This window comes from Plectropomus leopardus, chromosome 2, assembly GCF_008729295.1.
Source record: "Plectropomus leopardus isolate mb chromosome 2, YSFRI_Pleo_2.0, whole genome shotgun sequence".
NCBI lineage: Eukaryota > Metazoa > Chordata > Actinopteri > Perciformes > Serranidae > Plectropomus > Plectropomus leopardus.
The window spans coordinates 20,120,963-20,141,242 of record NC_056464.1 but is presented as its reverse complement, the minus strand read 5'-3'; the positions used below and the strand labels follow the sequence as shown (position 1 = coordinate 20,141,242).

The 20,280-nt window shown below is 37.5% G+C and overlaps 1 protein-coding gene across 2 annotated transcripts in view; it reads left to right on the top strand.

Annotated features, from left to right (window-relative positions):
- Positions 1 to 3,256: 3,256 nt before the first annotated feature.
- The window catches only part of rad18 (RAD18 E3 ubiquitin protein ligase), an 82,991-nt gene continuing 65,967 nt past the window's right edge, over positions 3,257 to 20,280 (top strand). For both annotated transcript variants that reach the window (XR_006106682.1, XM_042504288.1), the window contains exons 1-9: positions 3,257 to 3,410; positions 4,498 to 4,576; positions 4,869 to 4,930; positions 5,082 to 5,152; positions 11,987 to 12,402; positions 13,526 to 13,625; positions 16,106 to 16,293; positions 17,654 to 17,724; positions 18,611 to 18,671. Coding sequence is in view for 1 of the 2 variants with exons in the window: in XM_042504288.1 (XP_042360222.1) it covers positions 3,360 to 3,410; positions 4,498 to 4,576; positions 4,869 to 4,930; positions 5,082 to 5,152; positions 11,987 to 12,402; positions 13,526 to 13,625; positions 16,106 to 16,293; positions 17,654 to 17,724; positions 18,611 to 18,671 (1,099 nt within the window). In the remaining variant the exon portion in view is untranslated. The remainder of the gene's footprint in view (positions 3,411 to 4,497; positions 4,577 to 4,868; positions 4,931 to 5,081; positions 5,153 to 11,986; positions 12,403 to 13,525; positions 13,626 to 16,105; positions 16,294 to 17,653; positions 17,725 to 18,610; positions 18,672 to 20,280) is intronic.

Sequence of the window (20,280 nt, the reverse complement as noted above, 5' to 3'; positions counted from 1 at the left end):
AAGTTAATTGTTTTAAGGTTTTTTTTTATAATTGAAAGGGAGACCATCAGAGGTAGGCAGACTGTAGTCAAACGTAAAAAATTATCACCAAAAAAAAGTTTTTGAGTATTACTTAGCCTGGGATCAATTTCTGAGTTGAGCTTGCTGTGTGTGTTTGATTTAAAGGTTGAAAACTATACGTAACAAATCCCTACAGTTTTCTTGGAAGTTGTGCAGAACCGTGAGCCAGAGCAGCGTCTGCAGAGTAACATGTCACAGGAGGAGAGACATCTGTGAGAAAATGTTGTTCAGCTTTTCTTCAGTGAAATGTAGCATGTATAACTCATTGATGTAGATTAAAGCAAGCATCACACATAAGACATACATTTAGGAAACTTAGGTTTCTGTTTCATGATTTTATGCAACTTTGTCATGGTCTCTTACTGCTATTGAAATATGACTCTAATGATGAAAGTACTCTGATACAGACAGTGAGAAAATCTGTACTTACTTTTCACTTAAATGTGTGCCTAAAGCAAAATCCAGCTAACAGACCATTGATCACTGTAGCATATTCATTAAAATGCCCATAAGCATTCATATGGATCCCAGGCAGCATTATGTTTACCCCCAAAGGTTTCTGCTAATGCCAAAAATGTGGCATTGGTGGACATCCACATCCTGGACAGTGGAGCACCCCAGGGCTGGGTTTTGAGTTCCTTGCTGAACTCTGTGCACACTTAACTGTATAGCCATTTTTGACTCCAACTCTATCATCAGGTTTGCCGATGACACAGCAGTGGTGGGCTGGATCACAGATAACTGCTGAACGTCAGCAGGACTAAGGAGATGATAGAGGACTTTGGGAAGAAGCAGGGAAGGAACTACATTGCCCACAGTATTAACAAAGCCTCAGTGGAGAGAGTAGATAACATCCTTCCTTGGTGCTGGTAACAGCCTTTTCTCCCGGCTGATGTTGGGCAGAATGTGCTGGATACATCAGGTCAGTACTTGAGAGGCTCCGGAGGAGCTTCTTCCTTCAGGCCCACTAATTATCACGCCCAAACTTTTAAATACCAGTGCTTTGTCAGTAGCCTATCACCTCAACATATGCCGCCACCCCGGTCATCTCATGATGCCACTAAAGGTTGCCTCAATGCGTTGTTGTCTTACAAAGACGGGCCACTGACCAAACATCAGTATCTGAAAGGCAGATGTGAGATCCAGCTGACACAACAGTGCCAAAACAACAACAACAACAACAACAACAATAATAGTAATAATAATAGTAATAATAATAATAATAATAATAATAATAATAATAATAATAATAATAATAATAATAATAATAATAATAATAATAATAATAATAATAATATATAAAGTGGTCAAATAAATTTAGTTATGTGTCTGAAATGATGTTAAAATCTGCCTGCTTTGTGCTGCAGGAAAGGGCTCCACTTGGGGTCAGCCGGGGGGGGGGGGGGGGGGGGGGGGGGGGGGGGGGGGGGGGGGGGGGGGGGGGGGGGGGGGGGGGGGGGGGGGGGGGGGGGGGGGGGGGGGGGGGCTGAAAGTGTTTGCGTTATGGTGCGAAATGGCTCGACTCAGTCATTAAACCCGTTATTTTGCTAATCAGTATCTCTGTAAGTGTGTGTGACAGGCGCAGCATCAGTCTCATGATAAAAACAGAAAGATAGAATGAGTGGCTGAGTGGATCAGAACCCAGCTGTAAAATGAAATGAGTTGCAGTAAAGCTGTGATATACTGTATGCATTACGTTTTACTGGAATTGTATATTATTTCATGCAACTGAGTGATTGATTGATTTAAATTCTTGGATATAAGATTGTAAAGCTTAAATGTCAGTCACTAAGCTTAGATGAGTCTGTGTTTCACATGTAAACATTAACTGTGTAATCTTTTATGGGACTTTGTGTAAAACACCTGCTCTATGACATTCATGGTGTCAAAGGACTGTGCTGTGCTTTGCCTTATCAGTGTTAAACAGTTATCCATTGTCCACATATATCTAATGAGCCCTTTAGCAAGTGAGTCATCCAGCCCAGTGTTACTCAGCACACAGGGCTGGACCTGTCTGGGATTTTAACAATGGCTGGAGCTGTGGGAAATGAGAGCAAAAAAGTTGAAGTTAGAGTTGTGTCTAGTGTTAAATATAAGCCTGTAAAAGAAGAAAAAAAAGATACAGAAAGACATCTTAACAATCCATCAAACAAGCAGGCTAAGGTTAAGGGATTCAGACATTAATAGTGTAAAAGGAGCTATTATGTAGACACTATAAGCAGTGTACATTTGATAGGCCTATTACATGACTGAGGAAGAATCCCAATGTAGCAACATGTTTCAGGTCCAGCATTTACACATTTTTGCTTTGTTTTGTTAACAATACAATGATAACAATAAACACTAAAATGTGAATTCAGATTAATTGGTAAATATGCATATGGACAAATGACAGGATAAACATAAATTTAAATAAAATAAAGTAAAGCAAAACATAACAGGGCCAGGAATCAGCATTAATAATAAGAACATAGCCTAACTAGAACCATTAAATTGGGAGCACAGTGACAACGTTATAACTTTTTTAAAGCCTGTATAACTTTATTTCTTTCTTGAAAACATGAAAGTGAGGTTTTACTTCTGCAACTGAATCTAATGAACAGAAAAACTATCTATCTATATCTGTCTATCTATCTATCTATCTATTTATCTATCTATCTATCTATCTGTATGAACAATACATAAAATCTATATACATGAACTGTTTTCCCATAAAAGTTCAATTATTTTTTATAATACAATTTTTGTTTTATTTAGCCCATATTTAACAAGGTAAGTCCTGTTGAGGGCAGACCTGGCTAAGAAAGCAGCATAAGAAAAAGTTACAAAAATGGTAACCACAATAAAACAGTAAGAGAATATACAGTAAAATGTAGACATATTAAAAACACCTATGCATGATGGCACTTAGCCTAAATACAAAATATATCTACAAATATCGTGCTACAGTTTATGGATATATAAGATGGACTTAAAGTGGGAAAAGGGCACAGCCAAAGAAATAAAACGATATAACATTTCATTTAAAATGATTAATAAATAATTTTAAATGCAACTCATTTCATTTCATTTCACTGACCAAAAAGAATTTGAGAGTCCAAACGTAACTTTTATTCACAGTATCCATCCGTGATTTATATCACAGCTACATAAATCTGGACCTCCAACTCAGCGGAAGTCGGAAGTCGTCAAATGACGTAAGACGCGTCCAGCGTCCCGGTGAGCGGGACTTTGATTCCTGATCACAGACACCAAAAGTTTTGTAGCTTTCTCCAATAGCTGCTTTTTGTTTACAAGACATGGCTTTACAGGTCGAAGCTGATTTACCACCCAGCCTTTCGTGTCTGAAAGTAAGTTGTCGCCGATATATATTATTAAGTGTAATAAGAGGGCTTCTAGCGCTTAGCTAAAGGAAAACCCCAACAACAACAACAACAACAAAAACAACAACAACAACAGTGCTGGAGGTTAAAACGAGTAACGTAACTATTCTGCAATATTCAGGATAATTAAACGTTGTCAGTGAAATTGTTAATCCGGGTCTTTTATATATAAAATACAGCGATGTGCATGTTTAACAGATGCTAATGTAGCATGAGCTAATCTTATTCGTATCTGTAAATGAACTCGTTAAGTTACTCATGCTACAGCTAACGCTGGTGTCGATCATAAGATTAAAGTCTGTCCACTCACAGTGTCTTTTGACGTTTAACGTTAAAACGAGACAACCGTAAACGTGTGGATGCTACGCTGCCAAAACACACGGTTACATCATCACATTTAATGCTGGCTGGAGGTCAGCTCGGGTAACGCTAACTCATTTCGGCTGTATCATGTTAAACACATCAGATACGTTAAACACATGGCAACATGAGAGAGGATGTAGGTTATCTTTAGCTATTTATATTGTGTCGTTTTGCAGTTGATGCAATGCACACAATGCTGGAGGAGAACTATAAACTAAACTAAAAAAATTTCAGTTTTCAGTTCAAGGAAACTGAAACGTTTTTAGTTTCAGCTGTGGATCAAGACATACTGCCTTCCTGTGGGAAAGTCTTTAAAACTTTTTGCTCCATTCATGGTATCTGAAGGGAAATCGCCAACTGTACTCTGGACGTTTTTGTGTCTCAGTCATTTGGCAACAGTAGATTTATTAAATTTCTGTACACTAAAATGCGAAGTTATGTGATTCTTTTCATTCCATAATATGTGAAAAGTGAGTCTATGATTTTAAATGCAGCTCCTCTATTAACGTTGTCTACATTAGCTTCATCAAAATAAAAGAATTATTCACAATCTGCTTTGTGAAATTACATCCTATAAACTTGCCATGTTTTCAGTAGATGTTAAATGTATTGTCAGTTTTTGTCTCATTTGGCTAATGGTTGAGCTGTTTTATAGTGTTCATACAAATCACTGTTTTTTTCTCATCTGCAGAATGTTGATGCCCTGCTTCGGTGTCCCATCTGCTTCGATTTCCTCAACATTTCAATGATGACAAAATGCTCTCACAACTGTAAGTAAACCAATAGAACAGCTAATAAGGTAGCTATGGTGCTATGCACTGTAATAAGAATTAAAGCATTGAGTATATGAAGGCAAAAGCATTAAGCAGCTTGTACAAACATAATATGCAGCATATGGATGGCTTGTCAGTTGGTAGTAATGTTTTTTTTGGATGCATGTTGTTTGCATGTTTACTGTGTGTACAAATACAGCATATGTTTTTGTCCGTCTGGACCCTGCTGTTGTCTGCAATAATAACATTCACTGCTTAACACACATTTTATTTGCATTTAATTTTACAGTTTGCTCCTTGTGCATCAGAAAATTTCTTTGCTATAAGTTGCTGTGTCCAGTTTGCAATACAGTAAGTATGAGCTATACTATACTTTGCATAATCATCAGGGTCAAACCCCTAATGTTCATGACATGATTGCAGGTCATCAAGTGCAAGTAATTGTTTTAATGTGATGAATCAGACAGAATCCTTCATATTTTGTTAATTCTTATTCTTTCAGCAAGCAACAGAACAAGATCTTAGAAACAACCGTTTACTGGATGACTTGGTCGTAAACTTTAAAGCTGCAAGGTAACCACACAATACATTGTAAATGGTTAGCTTACACATAAACTTTGTCTGAAAACTATCAGAAACATTATTATGATAGAATGCTCCAGGAATGAGTCCTTCAACCTGCGAATGAATTAAATCGATGTTTTTTTTGAATGGGTATTTGGTTAGATGCCTGAAATAAGGTCTTTGGTCAGCACAAGTTTAAGAGACTTTCTTGTTGTGTTCTACATAATACATAAAATATGTCAATAAAAACTCCACAGGTGAATTTTGTAGCTCTTATGTGCAGAATGTCATTACACAGAACACGGCTTTACAGCTTTGTTGTGGTGGTGACTTGAAGTCACGCGACCACGGTGTAGTTCATTTATAGCCTAATATTAGCTTTTTACTTTTGGAGATTACATTTAGCATAAATCATAAAAGTGGTGTTTATTCAAATTATCTTGCTAAACAAAATGTGTAAGTATCATAAACTTACTTTTATTTTTATTTTTTTTTCTGCACTAATCCAAAATCCAATTGAAAAAATAACCTATATATATATAGGGCCCCTGGGGTGTTCTATTATGAGACATAATGATAAAAAATTCAAATATAGTCATCTGCATTGCATGATTCAATGAAACATTTTAAACAAAATGCTGTTATGGCATCGGTTTTGAATTCAGGGTGCTGCTATCAGTACAAGCAGTGAATATTTTACAAACGGTAGAGCCCCAACTACCATAGATACCTGATGCTGGAGTCACTGAGTTGTTTGTTGAGCCTTCGTGAGCAATGGCCCTGTTGTTTATCATCTAAGTACTGCTAAATTATTTTCCTGGAGTTTTTGCGCACCAGCTCAAATAGAGAAGATGGATTTCGGCATTTCCTTTTGATACTACCATCTACAGCAAACAATAGTCCTTTTTTGTTTTTGTCCTCAGAAAAAGACCAACACAATAATGAAAATGACAGATCCGGAAATAAGAGTTACTGCACAGTCCACTTGAAATCTCTTTACCATGAACGCAGGTGCACCACCTGTGCACCCCTCCAGTTTTTATCATCATGGTTTCAAGAACTGACGAGAGAAACGATTACTGTGGTGACTTCAGGAGATCTCATTGTTATTGACAAGATTACAATATGTCCACGAGGGGACAGATTTCAGTTTATTTCAATTTGCCAGCATTAGAGAAACACTTATAATTGCCTTCCAGTAATCTAGCTCTGCTTTAAGGATTTTCTGTAAATCAAATGGGGATTTTGTTTTCATCAGCCGAGGTCATTCAAGGTTCTCCTTGTATTTCATTTCTGTGAGTGTTGTGTAGCTTTAGGGCTGATATTTTTTCATTACAGCAGGATGGGGAGCAGCGTTCAGAGCTGGTCTAAAGGAAATGTCTTGATTTTTTTTTTCATTCAGTGACACTTATCACAGCGTTAGATATTTCCTTTAATGTGACCACACAGGCTCAGATAGCCAATAACTTGCACTCATTGGTTTGTCTTTGGGCCTGACACACCAAGTCGACAGCCAGTGGTCCGTCATTGCCGGGCTGCTGGTGAGCGTCTGTGACCCTAGTTTTTACAGTGTGTCCTGCAGTGTTGGTACTAGTGCTGTTGTCAGCTATCTTTTGGCCTGTTCAGCGTGTTAATTCTGCAGTGGTGGAGCCCATCGGTGACTGAAATCCCTCTGACTGATCGTTACACTCAGCGCACAAAAGGAGAAATGGAAGTGAGGAAAGTAAATAAACTATAGTCAAGAGGGCATGAAATTGAAACAAATGTCTTATATTAGGTACTATTATTTTTTTAGCCATTAAGCTTTTGAAATTGTTCGTAATTATTTGTGTTATTGTAAACATTGTTTGCTCTTTCAACACTGGGTTGTGATATTGTTGTGCTAAGTAGCTAACCTGCGTCTTAAATCCATCCTGTCAGTCGTTAGGTTTCCCTTTTTGATTGTCAAAAACAGATGACCGCCACCTGCTGGTATGGGAAGTTATTTCCTCTCAAGCAGGCACAGATGACTGTCAGTCAATGCTGTAAGTCAGTTAGTCATTTTCTGTAACCGCTTGTTGGCTGGAGCCAATCTCAGCTGTGATCGGGCGGAAGGCGCGGTACCCCCTGGACAGGTCGCCAGACTATTGCAGGGCCGACACGTATAGACAGACAACCGTACACGCTCACAGTCACACCTAAGGGCAATTTAGAGTCACCAATCAACCTGAGTTGCATGTCTTTGGACTGCGGGAGGAAGCCGGAGACCCCGGAGAGAACCCACGCAGACACGGGGAGAACATGCAAACTCCGCACAGAAGGGCCGCCGAGATGATGTGCTTTTTTTTTTTTTTTTATTGGCTGAGTCTTTGCACTCTGTTCATGTGCAACTTTTTTTTTTCCAAGACAGACAGAATGAGTTGAGGCAACACTCTGCTTTTGTCTCCAATAACTCTTTGATGTTGGTTTGGTGTGTCTGGGCCTTTAATTGGACTGACAAATATTGATAAAGAAATGCTTCGTAGGCCAGTCCCTGGGATTCTACTTGTTGGAGGTCAGAACCTCTTTCTCATCTTGTTGTTCCCACTCCATATGCCCTCTTTCTTCTGTTTCAATAAAGAAATAACAACATAAAAGGGCAACATAACTCACATCTCCTAGGTGACAGATAACACTATGAAGAGAGTTTTATGACTGATCCATGTTTCAGGCTGCCTTATAGCGTCTGTTATTCATTTGGCATTGGAAAAAAAAAAACCCCTCTAAACTCTCAAAAACTTAAATCAACTGGACTGTTTTTACAGAGTCTGGGCTAATGTGTGTATATAATGTTTGAGTGCTGTTATCAGTCAGTAAGTTTCTTCCATCAATCACCACAATGATATCAACACAATCCCTTCAAACTGCAGACCCTCTGATTGTCATCACTGTTAGGAATGAGTGGCTTACGCTGCTGCTCTTTCCCCCCGGTTTTTAATTTCCTGTTGTCTAGCATTGCGCGTCTGAAAAATGGGATGCCTTGATAGGTGACTCTCATAAAGAGTTGTTGTTTTATAGCAATAGACTTGTCTCAAAAAATTAGTTCAGGAGTAGTTCCTTTGCTCTCAGTATGATACATTTTAAGGATCTTTCAGTCATAAATTTTACTTGGGGGGTTAGATTACTTTAGCATTTGTCCGTATGGTTGGTTGTTATGTTTTCTACTAGTGTTTGTGGACTTTTTCGTTCCCACTGTGGAACTTTGTGAAAAACCCTATATTGGGTGGCTGCTGGCTGATGGCACTGATTTACTGCCGTAAAACTAGAGGCCCATTACTCTAACAAACCATTAGCCGTTATCACAGTGCCACACGTTTGTATTATCACAGCAACCAGCTACCGCATAGTCTCTCCTCCTACTCTGTCAATTAATTTACTTAGGGAGCTTGTGAATTGACACATTAGACACTGCTATTTAAATTACATGATATTATATAATTATATTATGTGTTTTTTCCTTGAACTTAGCAGTTTTCTGTTGTAATGGATCAGTGACTTTATACTTCTGAACAGCTGTACTGTGTTGCAGTTTTATTTTACTCCATTTTTGCATTAAATTTTGTTTTAAATACAAACTTCCATTTTGTAGCTAAATTATTGAGATATTGTATATTTTGAGAAATTTGGACAATCATGTATTAGTATTTTACAGGGGTGTTCAAAGGAGTGGAATAGGCAAATGTGTGTGTTCAGGCTATAAAAGTGCTTTAGTTTCTGTCCTGGCACTTAACACTCTGCTGTAATTACAAAAGATTATTCTTCACATTGTAGAGGAAATCAATATGATGGGACAATTTAAGTTCAATTAGTGTGTGTAAATTAGGTAGACAATATTGACTTGCTTTTACCTTTTTTGTTTACTACAGCTCTAGACCTGAAAGATTAATGAGGCTTCAGAAAAAAATGCATACATTTCTGTGGCTCGGCTTGGGCAATACGATAAAAGTAACATTCAAAATGATAATGGTTGTCCACCATAATGCTCATCATGTGTCCACGATAACAGAATGGATGTTCAATTATGCAAGAGCTGTGGTCAGTTTTTTTTTTTTTTTTTTAAGATTATTTTTTTTGGCTTTTATTGCCTGAGGGGGCGACATGCAGCAAAGGGTCGAGGCCGAAATCGAACCTCTATATATGGGGTGCTGCTCTATCCACTGAGCCACCAGATGCCCCAGCTGTGGTAAATTTTGAGCACTATTCGGTCTCTTTTTCTCTTGCTTTCTCTATGCTTTATCCATACAAACAGAATAAGTAGAAAGTACAGTGAACTGTTTGCCATGGTCATTTGATTGGTATCAAAAAAATGGCGAGTTGTTGTCAGTTGTTATGGTGACAACACACGTAAGTGGGGCTGCAAATTGTGTCATGCGCACAAATTTGAGAACTCCATTATGGCCAGTTTTTTACACCTATTTTCCTTACAAAACACAAAAATAGAACCGTACACAATTACCCTTAATTCACAGAGTTAGACGTGAAAACATACTGATCTTACATGCTGTTCATCTCCATGGTCTCTGCCTTTCAGCTTGTTCTTCAGAGGCAGCCACAGTTATGTTACATCATGTTTCAACAAACACGCAATTAAAGGCAACAAGAAACAGGGAAATAACGTTAACAGTAATATTTTAAAAGTTACCAATTATATTTGAAAACACGCTACTCCACTGCTCGTTTGGTGGTTGCTACCAAACCTCATCTCTTGCCGCTGGTTGGTTTATTTATATGACAAAACATAGACTTATATCTGTGTTATCCTCATTTCATACCTCAAAGCTGACAAATGTGTTATTGAATAAAAATAACCATTCCAGTTGATTGATCTACAGCCCACACATTGGGGCCACTTTGTATCCACTTAAAGGTATTACAACATGCTTCTTCAGTCCATATCTGTTTGTATCTAGTTGTTCTGTGTGGCTCTCTCTTCAGTATGGATAATTGGTAATGCTTAAAACATTTTTTTTTCTGTCACTGCAAACCTTTTGCATCTTTTTTATTTTTAGATCGTGGAAAAACCTGGTTTATTAATTATGAAGTCTCCTCCCTCATGCTGAATAATGAATTGTGGATAAAATCAGATTGAATTGTAATTAAATTGCAATTTATGTTAAGATCAGCTCAAACTCATTCATTTTCACCCAAAGCCCTGCGTCAGCACAGTTTTTTTTCTAAAGAAAAGCTAAAGAATATATATTTCTAAGAAATGTGCCAATTCCATTATCTGCCCAGTGGACTAGGCAGATAATGTTGAAAAGCATTTACGGAGGCACTTTTAAACCACTTAAAATTTAATTACTGTGTTTATCTTAAAGAGTCCTATATGGCAATGTTTTTGTTATCGGTAGTAAAGATGCCTTACTGCTTTCCTCTACCGTCTACAGACCATAGAGAAAACTTACATTCAGATGCAGAAGAGATGACAAAATTGTCAAGTAGCAGTCTGAATCGTGACTTAGAAATCCATGTCTGTTATGATGTCACAACGGTGTAATATGTGTTACTAATTTTAGACACAAGGTGTGGCAAATATGAAGCGAATCTCTAAAAATAGTCTGATTAGCTCATCTGGCAGGTGTCCTCTCTGTGGCAACAGCCAGTAAACTGTTGGTACAGTAATATTTCCAACCATTTGACATATTTAAGCGATGGGGAAAAAACGTGTTTGCTTAAATGAGGCAGAAACTGATGGCTAAAATGAAAAGTAATTGCAGAGTACATTTGCATTATCCAGCTCGTGTTGAATAACAGTTCAGTTTAATGCAGGTATCATTAATAGTAAACAATTAGATGCAATAGGGACAATGTCAGATAGATATATGAAACTTGTTTTCTCTGTAACTCAGGGTGATTAGGATACTTCTCTGTACGCTTTTTTGCATACCTTCCTAAAATACTCTACAAAATAATTTGCTGCAGTGTCAAAAAATCGCTTTATCGACACATATCAATATAGTCTGAACATTTTAAGCTGTTTTAATACTCATTTTTTGCAGTATCAGTTTGATTGCCCTTATCGTTCTTATGTGTCCTACAGTCATTCTGCTGTTTTTGCTACTAACCAAGAAAAAGAGAAGTTGTCTTTTGTCATTTTGTAGCTTTGTTATATTTGTAATTTAACTTTTCAATTTTGTGGCCTCAATGTCAGTTTTCCCCCTTAGCATAGAAAATACTACAAAGTATAAAAGTATACAATTTTGTATTTAAGTAAGAACACTATCTTGAAAACATTAATACAAAGTTAAACAAATGTTAGTGTTGTGACCAGTAATGGTTATACGTGGCTGTGTGCAGTGTTACAGATGAAATGTGTGTGTCGGGGGGGAGAGCATATTTCTTAAAGATCTTTGTAGGGTGGAAGAGAGAGATGAAGTGTTTCCACATCACATTTGTGCAAAGTGGGTTTGGTCAGTGTGTGTGCGCCTGAGTGTGAACCTGTGCTAATGGGGACAGTAAGCACAAAGAAGTTCTAGATATGGAAAGCTGAACATTACACACCTCATTGGTTCCATTTTATTGCCAAGTAATGGCCCAGCTACGATTTGTTTGCTTTCCACATTTCCAAGACTGCAGCCAAAGTGTCTACTTTTTCTCACTCAGTAGAAAAGGAGCGACATAATTGAGTAGGCGGAGTTTAACGTCAAAGAGCTGGCTTTTGTCTGCAATATACATCAGCTTTTCTCTTTTCATTGGGCTCACTGGATTTTTTTTAGGAGCACCCTAAATCTTTTACTCTACATGATTTACTTTACTTAGTTATACATTTGTGTTGAAGATCATTACACGTGTTTTCATTCATTTGCACTTTATATTTTTTTTCAGGCAGCAGTTGTCAAAAGCACAGTTTGACTCCCCTCCAATATCACCAAAGACCCCAGCTTCAGCTGTCAAATGCAAAACTCCCAGAGAGAGGGGCCAGAAACGTAACAGCTCTGTTTTGAGTCACTTTTTCCAAAAGAAGCCCAAAACATCTCCCTCTGAAGAAACCCAGCGAGATGGTGTTCAGCGGGAGAAAATGCAGACTCCAAGCACCCACAATGCAAATGATGCTGACCTACATTCAGCAAATGCTCAACTTCCAGTGGTTGTGAAGGAAGAGCCGACAGATGTAGGGGTGGCATCTATCCAGGGATTGATGTCGGTCAAACAGGAGCCTGGAGTCTCACTCAGTATCAGCACCGGGGTTGAGGTGGCGCATTCCTCGTCGCCATCAAAAGATGTAAAGCCCGTAATCAAAGGTAAAGCCTACAATGCTTAGTATGACTCACCACGTCTGACTGGCTTATTGACTCACTCACTCACAAACTTGCACTCTCACTCATTCATGTCCACAAGGGAGAGCTGCTTACCCACTGTCAGATCAGTTGCCAACTGGCAAAACCCAAAACTGCTCCTAATTGGGCGCCAGCAGCAGCAGTTAAGAACTGCAGGTATATCTGTCGATGTTGCTATTACTCAAAAAAAGTAAAAGCTGCTGTCATTTTAACATGTGCACCACCTATTGACAATGATAGTTAAACCAGCATCTTTTCTCTGTATTCATATACATTCAACAATTATGGTAACTGTGACCCAATTAATGTAACTCAATCACATTCACCTCTCGCATGCTCGCTTTTAAAAGTTTTGTAGTTGAATTTTTCATATATGCCTCTGTCTGTACATCTTTGAAACAGACACAGCATTAAGCCTTTTAGGCAGCTCAGCATAAGAGTAGAGGGCCCATGTCTTAACTTGTCCAGAAACATTCACTTGTCTGAATTACTTGTATATTCTGCAAAGAAAGACACAGTTTGTTTAACCTACATTGTGTCCTTTGGTCTCTGGGTCCCTCTTACAAAATCTGAATAGACCCTCTCCTTGTGTTCCCAAACTAACCAGAGAAACATCCCTGAAGGACGCGTGAGGATACTATAAAACAGTTTAAAAAATCAATTAGCTGATGTTTTGACTGAAGCTTGGTATGAATGGAAATCCATTAAATTGACCTTTATTTTCGGTGTTGTGTGGTGAGCGAGAACTGTTTTGAAAACGTCGCGTTGGTGTGTTCAAGGACGTTCTGAAGTCTATGCACAATCTTCTGATGTGAGACAAAACAATCTGAAAATTTGTGTCGCACTTTTCACAGTAGTCTGTGGTACCATATGGTTCCTCAAGCAAAGGACTGTTTTTACTCTTTGCTGTTGGTCAGTAGGTGTTTCTGTCTTTAGCTTCATGTTATCTCGTTTACAAACAGCTCTTCATTTGTTCGGTGGGATGGTTTGTTTGTTTTAGCAGTGAAATGTAATGTGACATGGCACAAAAACTGGTTTATTACTTTTTATTCAGCTGCTTGTAATATCTTGTGTATCTTTTCTGCAGTGGCGTGTCCAGTGTGTTCTGTAAGTGTGCCACAGCATTTTATCAACAAACATCTGGACACGTGTCTTACCAGAGGAGAGAAGAAAGAAAGCTTGAGAAGGTAAAAACCTGTTAACTGATCACTTAAATGAAGGCTCTCTGCTGCTGTTTGCTCGACTTATAATGCTGTGTGCGGAAATGGGATGTTAGTATAAGGCAATTGATGGATTTTTACCAAGACTGAAATGATGAGAAAAGTGTAGAGGTGTGCACAGATATTTGTCATGATTTAGGGACAAAGAGCAAACTTTCAAACGTTAAAGAAATTAGGGGTAAGTAGAGGATTTTCGAAGCAGGCATTTGCTAGAGCCATTTGTGGACCAGCAATTGTGACTGTACGCTACAGCTGCAACGATAAGTAAATTAATTTATTAGAAATTTGAAAGAAAATTATAATTGATTGTTTCAGGTTTATTTCAAGCAAAAATGTCAAAAGATTTGGTGGTTCCAGCTTCTTAAATGTGAGAATTTACTGCTTTTCTTCGTCATGTCTGATAGTAAATAAAGAGTCTTTGGTAGGGTTCCAAATCGTAAGCACTTTCCTTAATCGAAGTGGTCAAATGGATGATCAATTAATTGTTTTCTGAAAAAAAAAAACCCAACTTAAAAACTTTGCTTATATCAGACCAAATGTGTAATTTCCTTAGTCAAAGCTAAAAGCAACATATTGCAGATACTTTGACAGCAATTCATAGCCTATCAATAAATGGGTTAAATTTAACGCTTGATTAAATTCTCAAAGACCGATCAATGGATGGTAGACTAATTGTTATCAACCCTCGTCTTTGGAATTTAGAATGTTATTTGAGATAACAAAGCAATCTAAAGAGGGGTTCTGGGAAATATTGATGGGCAGTTTTCACAATTTTTAAAGATGTTCAATTCATTGTGAAAATAATTAGAGACGCACAAGAACAGATTTTTTTTTGTTGATATCTGTTATCGTTGATATGCTATTATAAAAACTATTTATTTGGCTGATGACTGCTATTGATATATGTATATTTTCCCCAACTTATTTTTAATGATCATTAAGTCACTTCAGTAGTGGAATTAACATATTATGCATACTCACATGGTGATGGGCCACCAGCAGACGGAGTCATAAAATACAATGCTTTTCAGTGTATGTAATGTTAATTTCTTGTGCAAATAAAAATACTTCAACTTAGGGTTCAGGTTTTGTACATGTTCACTTTGTCAATAAAAGACGTATCGGTTTGTGATAATAGCAGAAATCAGCATATTGGCCAATTCCGATGTTTAATTTTAAAGCAAATATCTGTGGGTACCGATGATGTGTCGATATTATCCTGCATCCCTAAAAATAGTCAGTTGATTAATCAATGATTGGATTATTGGATTAAAATCTATAAAATTTACTGAAAAACATCATTTAGACATGTTTATCCAGGAGTTGTGTGACTGTTCAGGCTTAACCTACTTTTATATGTAGTGATGTTAGACTGCAAGACCATAATGTAAGAGGATGACATATTTTTGGCATTTATGGAGCAAGGCCAGCAACTTTCCCCTGCTTCCAGTATTTATGCTAGGCTAGGATGTACTGTAAATGTCCTTGATTTACAGTATGTATATACCTTATGGTAAGCACAGATGAAATTTGATATTGTGTGTTAGTGTATATTCCCAAATGTTTCAAGGAAATTTATTATAGACATGTTCGCATTTTAATTACCTACAGATATTAACAATATACATAGGAGGATGTACCTTCATGTGATGCTGTATTTCTGCCATCTGGTCTTTCCACTTTTTTTCCTAAGGGAAAAGTTTCCACTGACTGTGCCCCTGACTGTTCTGGATAAAATAGAGGGAGGGTGATAATTTATTTTCTCTTTAAAGCAAGAAGTCCTGTAAACAAAAGCTTTCACTAAGTGTTTTCACGCTTTTGTTGGCTTAAAGAGGCAGAGCTACTGAAACTACACATTATTAGTATTTACTATATATTTAGTTCCATCAGCCTGGCTACTCATCTTGCTGGAGCGGGTCTGTGACATAATTTTAGAGACTGATCTTTGTGAGTGGCCTTTGAAAGGTGTCCCAGGCTGACTGATGACTCATGCAGCGAATATGATGTTCTATTAATGATCGGTCATATTGTATTGTAGCAGTGCAAAATACTTAATCTGGAGTAGACCTTGATGTCATAATGATGAATTACAGAGGTTTTAATATTCTGGCCTCATGTAGCCAGCTTGCATGAGGAGGATTTCTCTTGCTACCAACCTTAATAGCTTATACTTAATGTCTTATATTCAATACAAAGTATAGAATATGATATAAGACATATGACAGCCTTGTCTTGAATTTAACAGGACTATAGATCATCAGAGGTCTTTTCCTTCATCAGGCTGACAAATGGCAACTCCCATCCATTAATATTTTTTATGAGCTTAGCTGGTTTGGCCATAGCATGATTTATTTGAATTTTTTTTTCTGCACAATAGCTCACCCGCTACGCATTATCAAGTAAACATCTGGTGATCAGAAATAATCGAGTTGATCTTTTCGTTGCAGCTCCCTTGACAAAAAGAGGCGCCCAATGGCGAAGCTGGTTTACAACCTACTCTCCATGCAGGAGCTGAAGCGGAGGCTCAAAGAGTGCCATCTCTCAATGCAGGGTTCTCGAGACCAGCTGATCAAAAGACACCAGGAGTTTGTCCACGTATACAATGCCCAGTGTGATTCCCTGAACCCAAAATCAGGTGAGGATATTATGTCATACCATTATACTATCAGGGTAATACTGTATTTAAAGGAATACTTCACCCCAAAATGACCTTTTATATGTCAATTATTATTAATAATAATAATAATAATAATAATAATTACCTTGATTTCTTCAAGACAACTTTGTGTTTTTAGAATGCCCCCATGCAAAATGGCTAACATATTGATTTAATAATTTACTGGGGAAGTTTTATAACTATAGTCTATACTATAGTCTAACTATAACTATATTAAAACATCTGTTTTGCAGACTCTCACACACAATTGATGTCCCATTTGTCCAGTCTATGGATAATTAGTCAACGATCGAATTGGTCATTAAGACTTAAACTGAACATGTGAAATTTAATTGAGTAATCAGTAGGCTATGCAATGCTGTCAAATAATATGCAGTATGTTGCTGTGAACTTTGAGGAAATAACTAATTGTACTGTATTGTTTGAAATGGGCAAAGTTTTGTTTTTTTTTTTTAACTGCAGTTGCAGATTGTTAATTTTACCAATAATCAGTTAAGGAAAATGGTTACGATTTGCAACTGTAATCCAGTTATTTGCTCAGTACTTAAAAGTAAAACCTTTACTTAAAAATACATGCATTTTCACTAAGACCTTACTGTTAAAAAATTAACTGAAAGTAAAACTTACCTATACTCTCCCCAAAGCCAGAATCCAATACTAAGGTTTTGTTTTTGGAAAATGCATGTGTTTCTGTTGAGACATGCCGGAAAAGCAAAGTTTTCTTCACAAATTTAAGGTAACGCAGCATGACGAATTGATTCACATATGGTCATTGGTGGGTGAAGTATTCCTGCAATGTTTGCAGTCAAGAGTAGATTGACTGATGTATTGTGTGCAACCGCACTTTGTCTTGATGAAATGCATGCATCACATCACTGGAATAACTGAAATTAATTTGATTATGAAAACTCAAAGAAAGTGCTGTGTTAGCACAGTGATGAGGTGTATGTTAAAACTGAGTTGACTCACCCACTGTAATATGTGCTAACACAGTTTTCATTACACAGGGCTCGGAGTTTCACACCAACAAGAAGTGTGCTGAGCAGAAATGTTTTTACATCCACATTTACTTCCAGATGTTTTCTTACACGATGAAATTTTATGTTCTGAATCTTTTGTTTTAGTGATGAACATATAAGATGTATGTTCACATTTGATCTTACAGGTTGTTGTTTTCTTAACTGACATCCCCGGGAATGCCTCCATTTTGAACAGCAACGTCATGGGTCAATGTCTTTTATGTTTTTGATAGCACAATATAACAGGCAATATTTGTGATCTCAAGAGTTATAAAGATTTGTATTCCCTCTGTCAACAGCTGAAGATATTGCCAAAGAACTGGAGGCCAATGAGAAGATCAGAAATCAGCTGCAGGGGAAATCCAAACCTGTGAGTATAAAAGTAATTGCTTCATGGGATATCTTTTGGGCTTGAATTGTAGTATTATGTTTCTTCTTAAAGGTCCAGTGTGTAGAATTTGGGGGATATTGGCAGAAATTGAATTCCTGAATATGTTCTCTTAAGGATATAATAACCTGAAAATAAGCACTGTTGTGTCCCTACATCCTATAATCAGCTATTTATATCTAAAAATGGAGCATTTCCTTGTTTGAGGAGATCTCTATGTTGCATTACCGTGTTTCTACAGTAACCCAAAACGGACAAACCAAACACTGGCTCCACCTTGCGTTTTTCACGTCAGCCAGCGTGGTTGGCAGTTCCTCCACAACAAGCTGATCAGCGTTTAAAAACAGCCAATTTTAAGATGAAGCTGCTTTAATTAGTGTTTTTACAGACTGAGATTATCGAGTCCATTTGTTTTGGAGAGGAAGATACCTCTGTGGATAATCCAGTGTAAACCTCCTGAAAGTATAGGTCTTAAGTTATTGGAGAAAAAAGATGACCACACAATACACAATTAGGTATTTGTAGACAAGCCTTTCACAGCAACATGTCAACCAGTGTTGAAGATACACTGATTTGTAACGTAAAAGTTTTTAGTGTTTTTAATCCCCTGTTCTGTTTGTTATGGAGAGGAAGAGACCCGAATACTGAAGGGATTCCAGCAAGGAAGTTTTAGCTGGTTGCAACCTGCAGTTCACTGCTAGAAGCTACCAAATCCCCCTAAAGCTTACACTCTTCACCTTGAAATTTACCTGAGTTGTGAGGGAAGTTGAGAATCACACAGGGAAGTTGCTTTGCAAATATCGTATTTTTGTTTTCATTGAATCTTAATACGGATGTACATGTTCTTGCCAATTCAAATCTCTTGCAGGTGATGGTTTTTGCAAAGAATCAGTCTGAGAAGGAGATTGATGAGATGCATTCAAATTACAGTAAGTAATTTTTTCAGGTCACTTTCACTATTAATCCTTTTAGACCTCCTCTGTCTGACTCAATGAGCTGGCAGCCAGTGCCAATAAAGGTCAACTGATGAAATTGTTTTGCGTAACTTTATATCATCCGTCAAAAGGTTAATATGAAGACATACCGCCTGTGCCTGTATGTGATGAAATAACAAGTCAGAATTTAGCATTTGTAGTAGCTGTAGGATAAGCAAACTAACCACTCAAATTCACTCACTGTCAGATGGTTTAAAAAATAGATCAAAGTGCAATATAATATCAAAATCCAGTTGTACAAAAACAACTAAAAGCACAAATGAAATTCTGTCCTCCTGGGAGCAACATAAATAAATAACATCAACTCAATTGCTGCCAGTAAAATCATAACATCAATCCTCATTTCCCCTTTAGAAAGACAAAAAGGACACATTTTATGATGTTCATCTCTGTTAAATTACAAAGTCAAAAACTTGGATATCATACATTCATTTCATCTCTGAGAAAATGGTATGACCCTCTGTGCCTTCTAGCTGAATGGCCAAACTGTGTGATTCAGTTATAAAAGTGTAAAAATGCTGTCAACTATAGAAAAACCCCACATCAGACAAGAAGAAATGCAAAATGTTATCTCGAAAAGATGGGCCACTTCTTTCTAAGGTATAAATTTGTTTTTATACTCTAGTCGAAATTACCAATTTTGTGTTCACTTAAGTGTTTGTAATGTTGCTTTCTCCTTTTTTACTGACACCATATATTTCATAGCACTTAAAAACTAATACTGGGAAACACTTTGGTGAAATTTTCCATTTGGCTAGAGTGGCACACACTTCTGCTTTTGGCTCCTTTGTCGAATCCTCCTGTTGTAGTGAAGTGCAGCTGTGAATCAGTTTAAAGACAAATCTCGTCATGGCGCCTGGTGGCTCAGTGGATAGAGCGGCGCCCCATATACAGCGGTTGTATCCTTGCCGCAGCGGCCGTGGTTTCGATTCTGGCCTCGACCTTTTGCTGCATATTGCCCCTCCCCCCTCCTCCTTCTTCCACGCATAAACTGTCCTGTCCATTAAAGGCAATAAAAGCCCAAAAAATTTTTCAAAAAAAACCCCAAAAAAAAAACAAGGCTCGTCAGTATAAACAGGCAATGAAACACTCAATCAATTGGGGAAAGGCAAAATGGCTAGAAAATAACTTTTAACTTGTGTACTTTTTTTGTACTGTATATCTCAATGTCTCAGGTGTGTCTGTACAAACATGTTGCACGATTCAAATCTACCATTTATTTCACTAACTCCATTTACCTACAGCAATGTCTTTAAACTTCATTCCCTCTTCTTGTATTTCATTTTCCTTTCATTTCCTTTAAAGAAGTAAACCTAGCATTACACTCACACTCACACTCACACTCACACTCACACCCATGAGATGTGAACAGAAATTGAAAGCAGCACCTTAGATTTAAGATCAGGGTTTCCCTCAAGATTTTTTTCGCCCCAGAGGTAGAAAGCATTGAAATCTTAACTTTGTTCTTTTTCTGTGAAGGTTTGTTTTATTCCATGAAAGTGATTTAATTTCTTCTTACGTTAGTGGAGGCGTTTTTTATTTT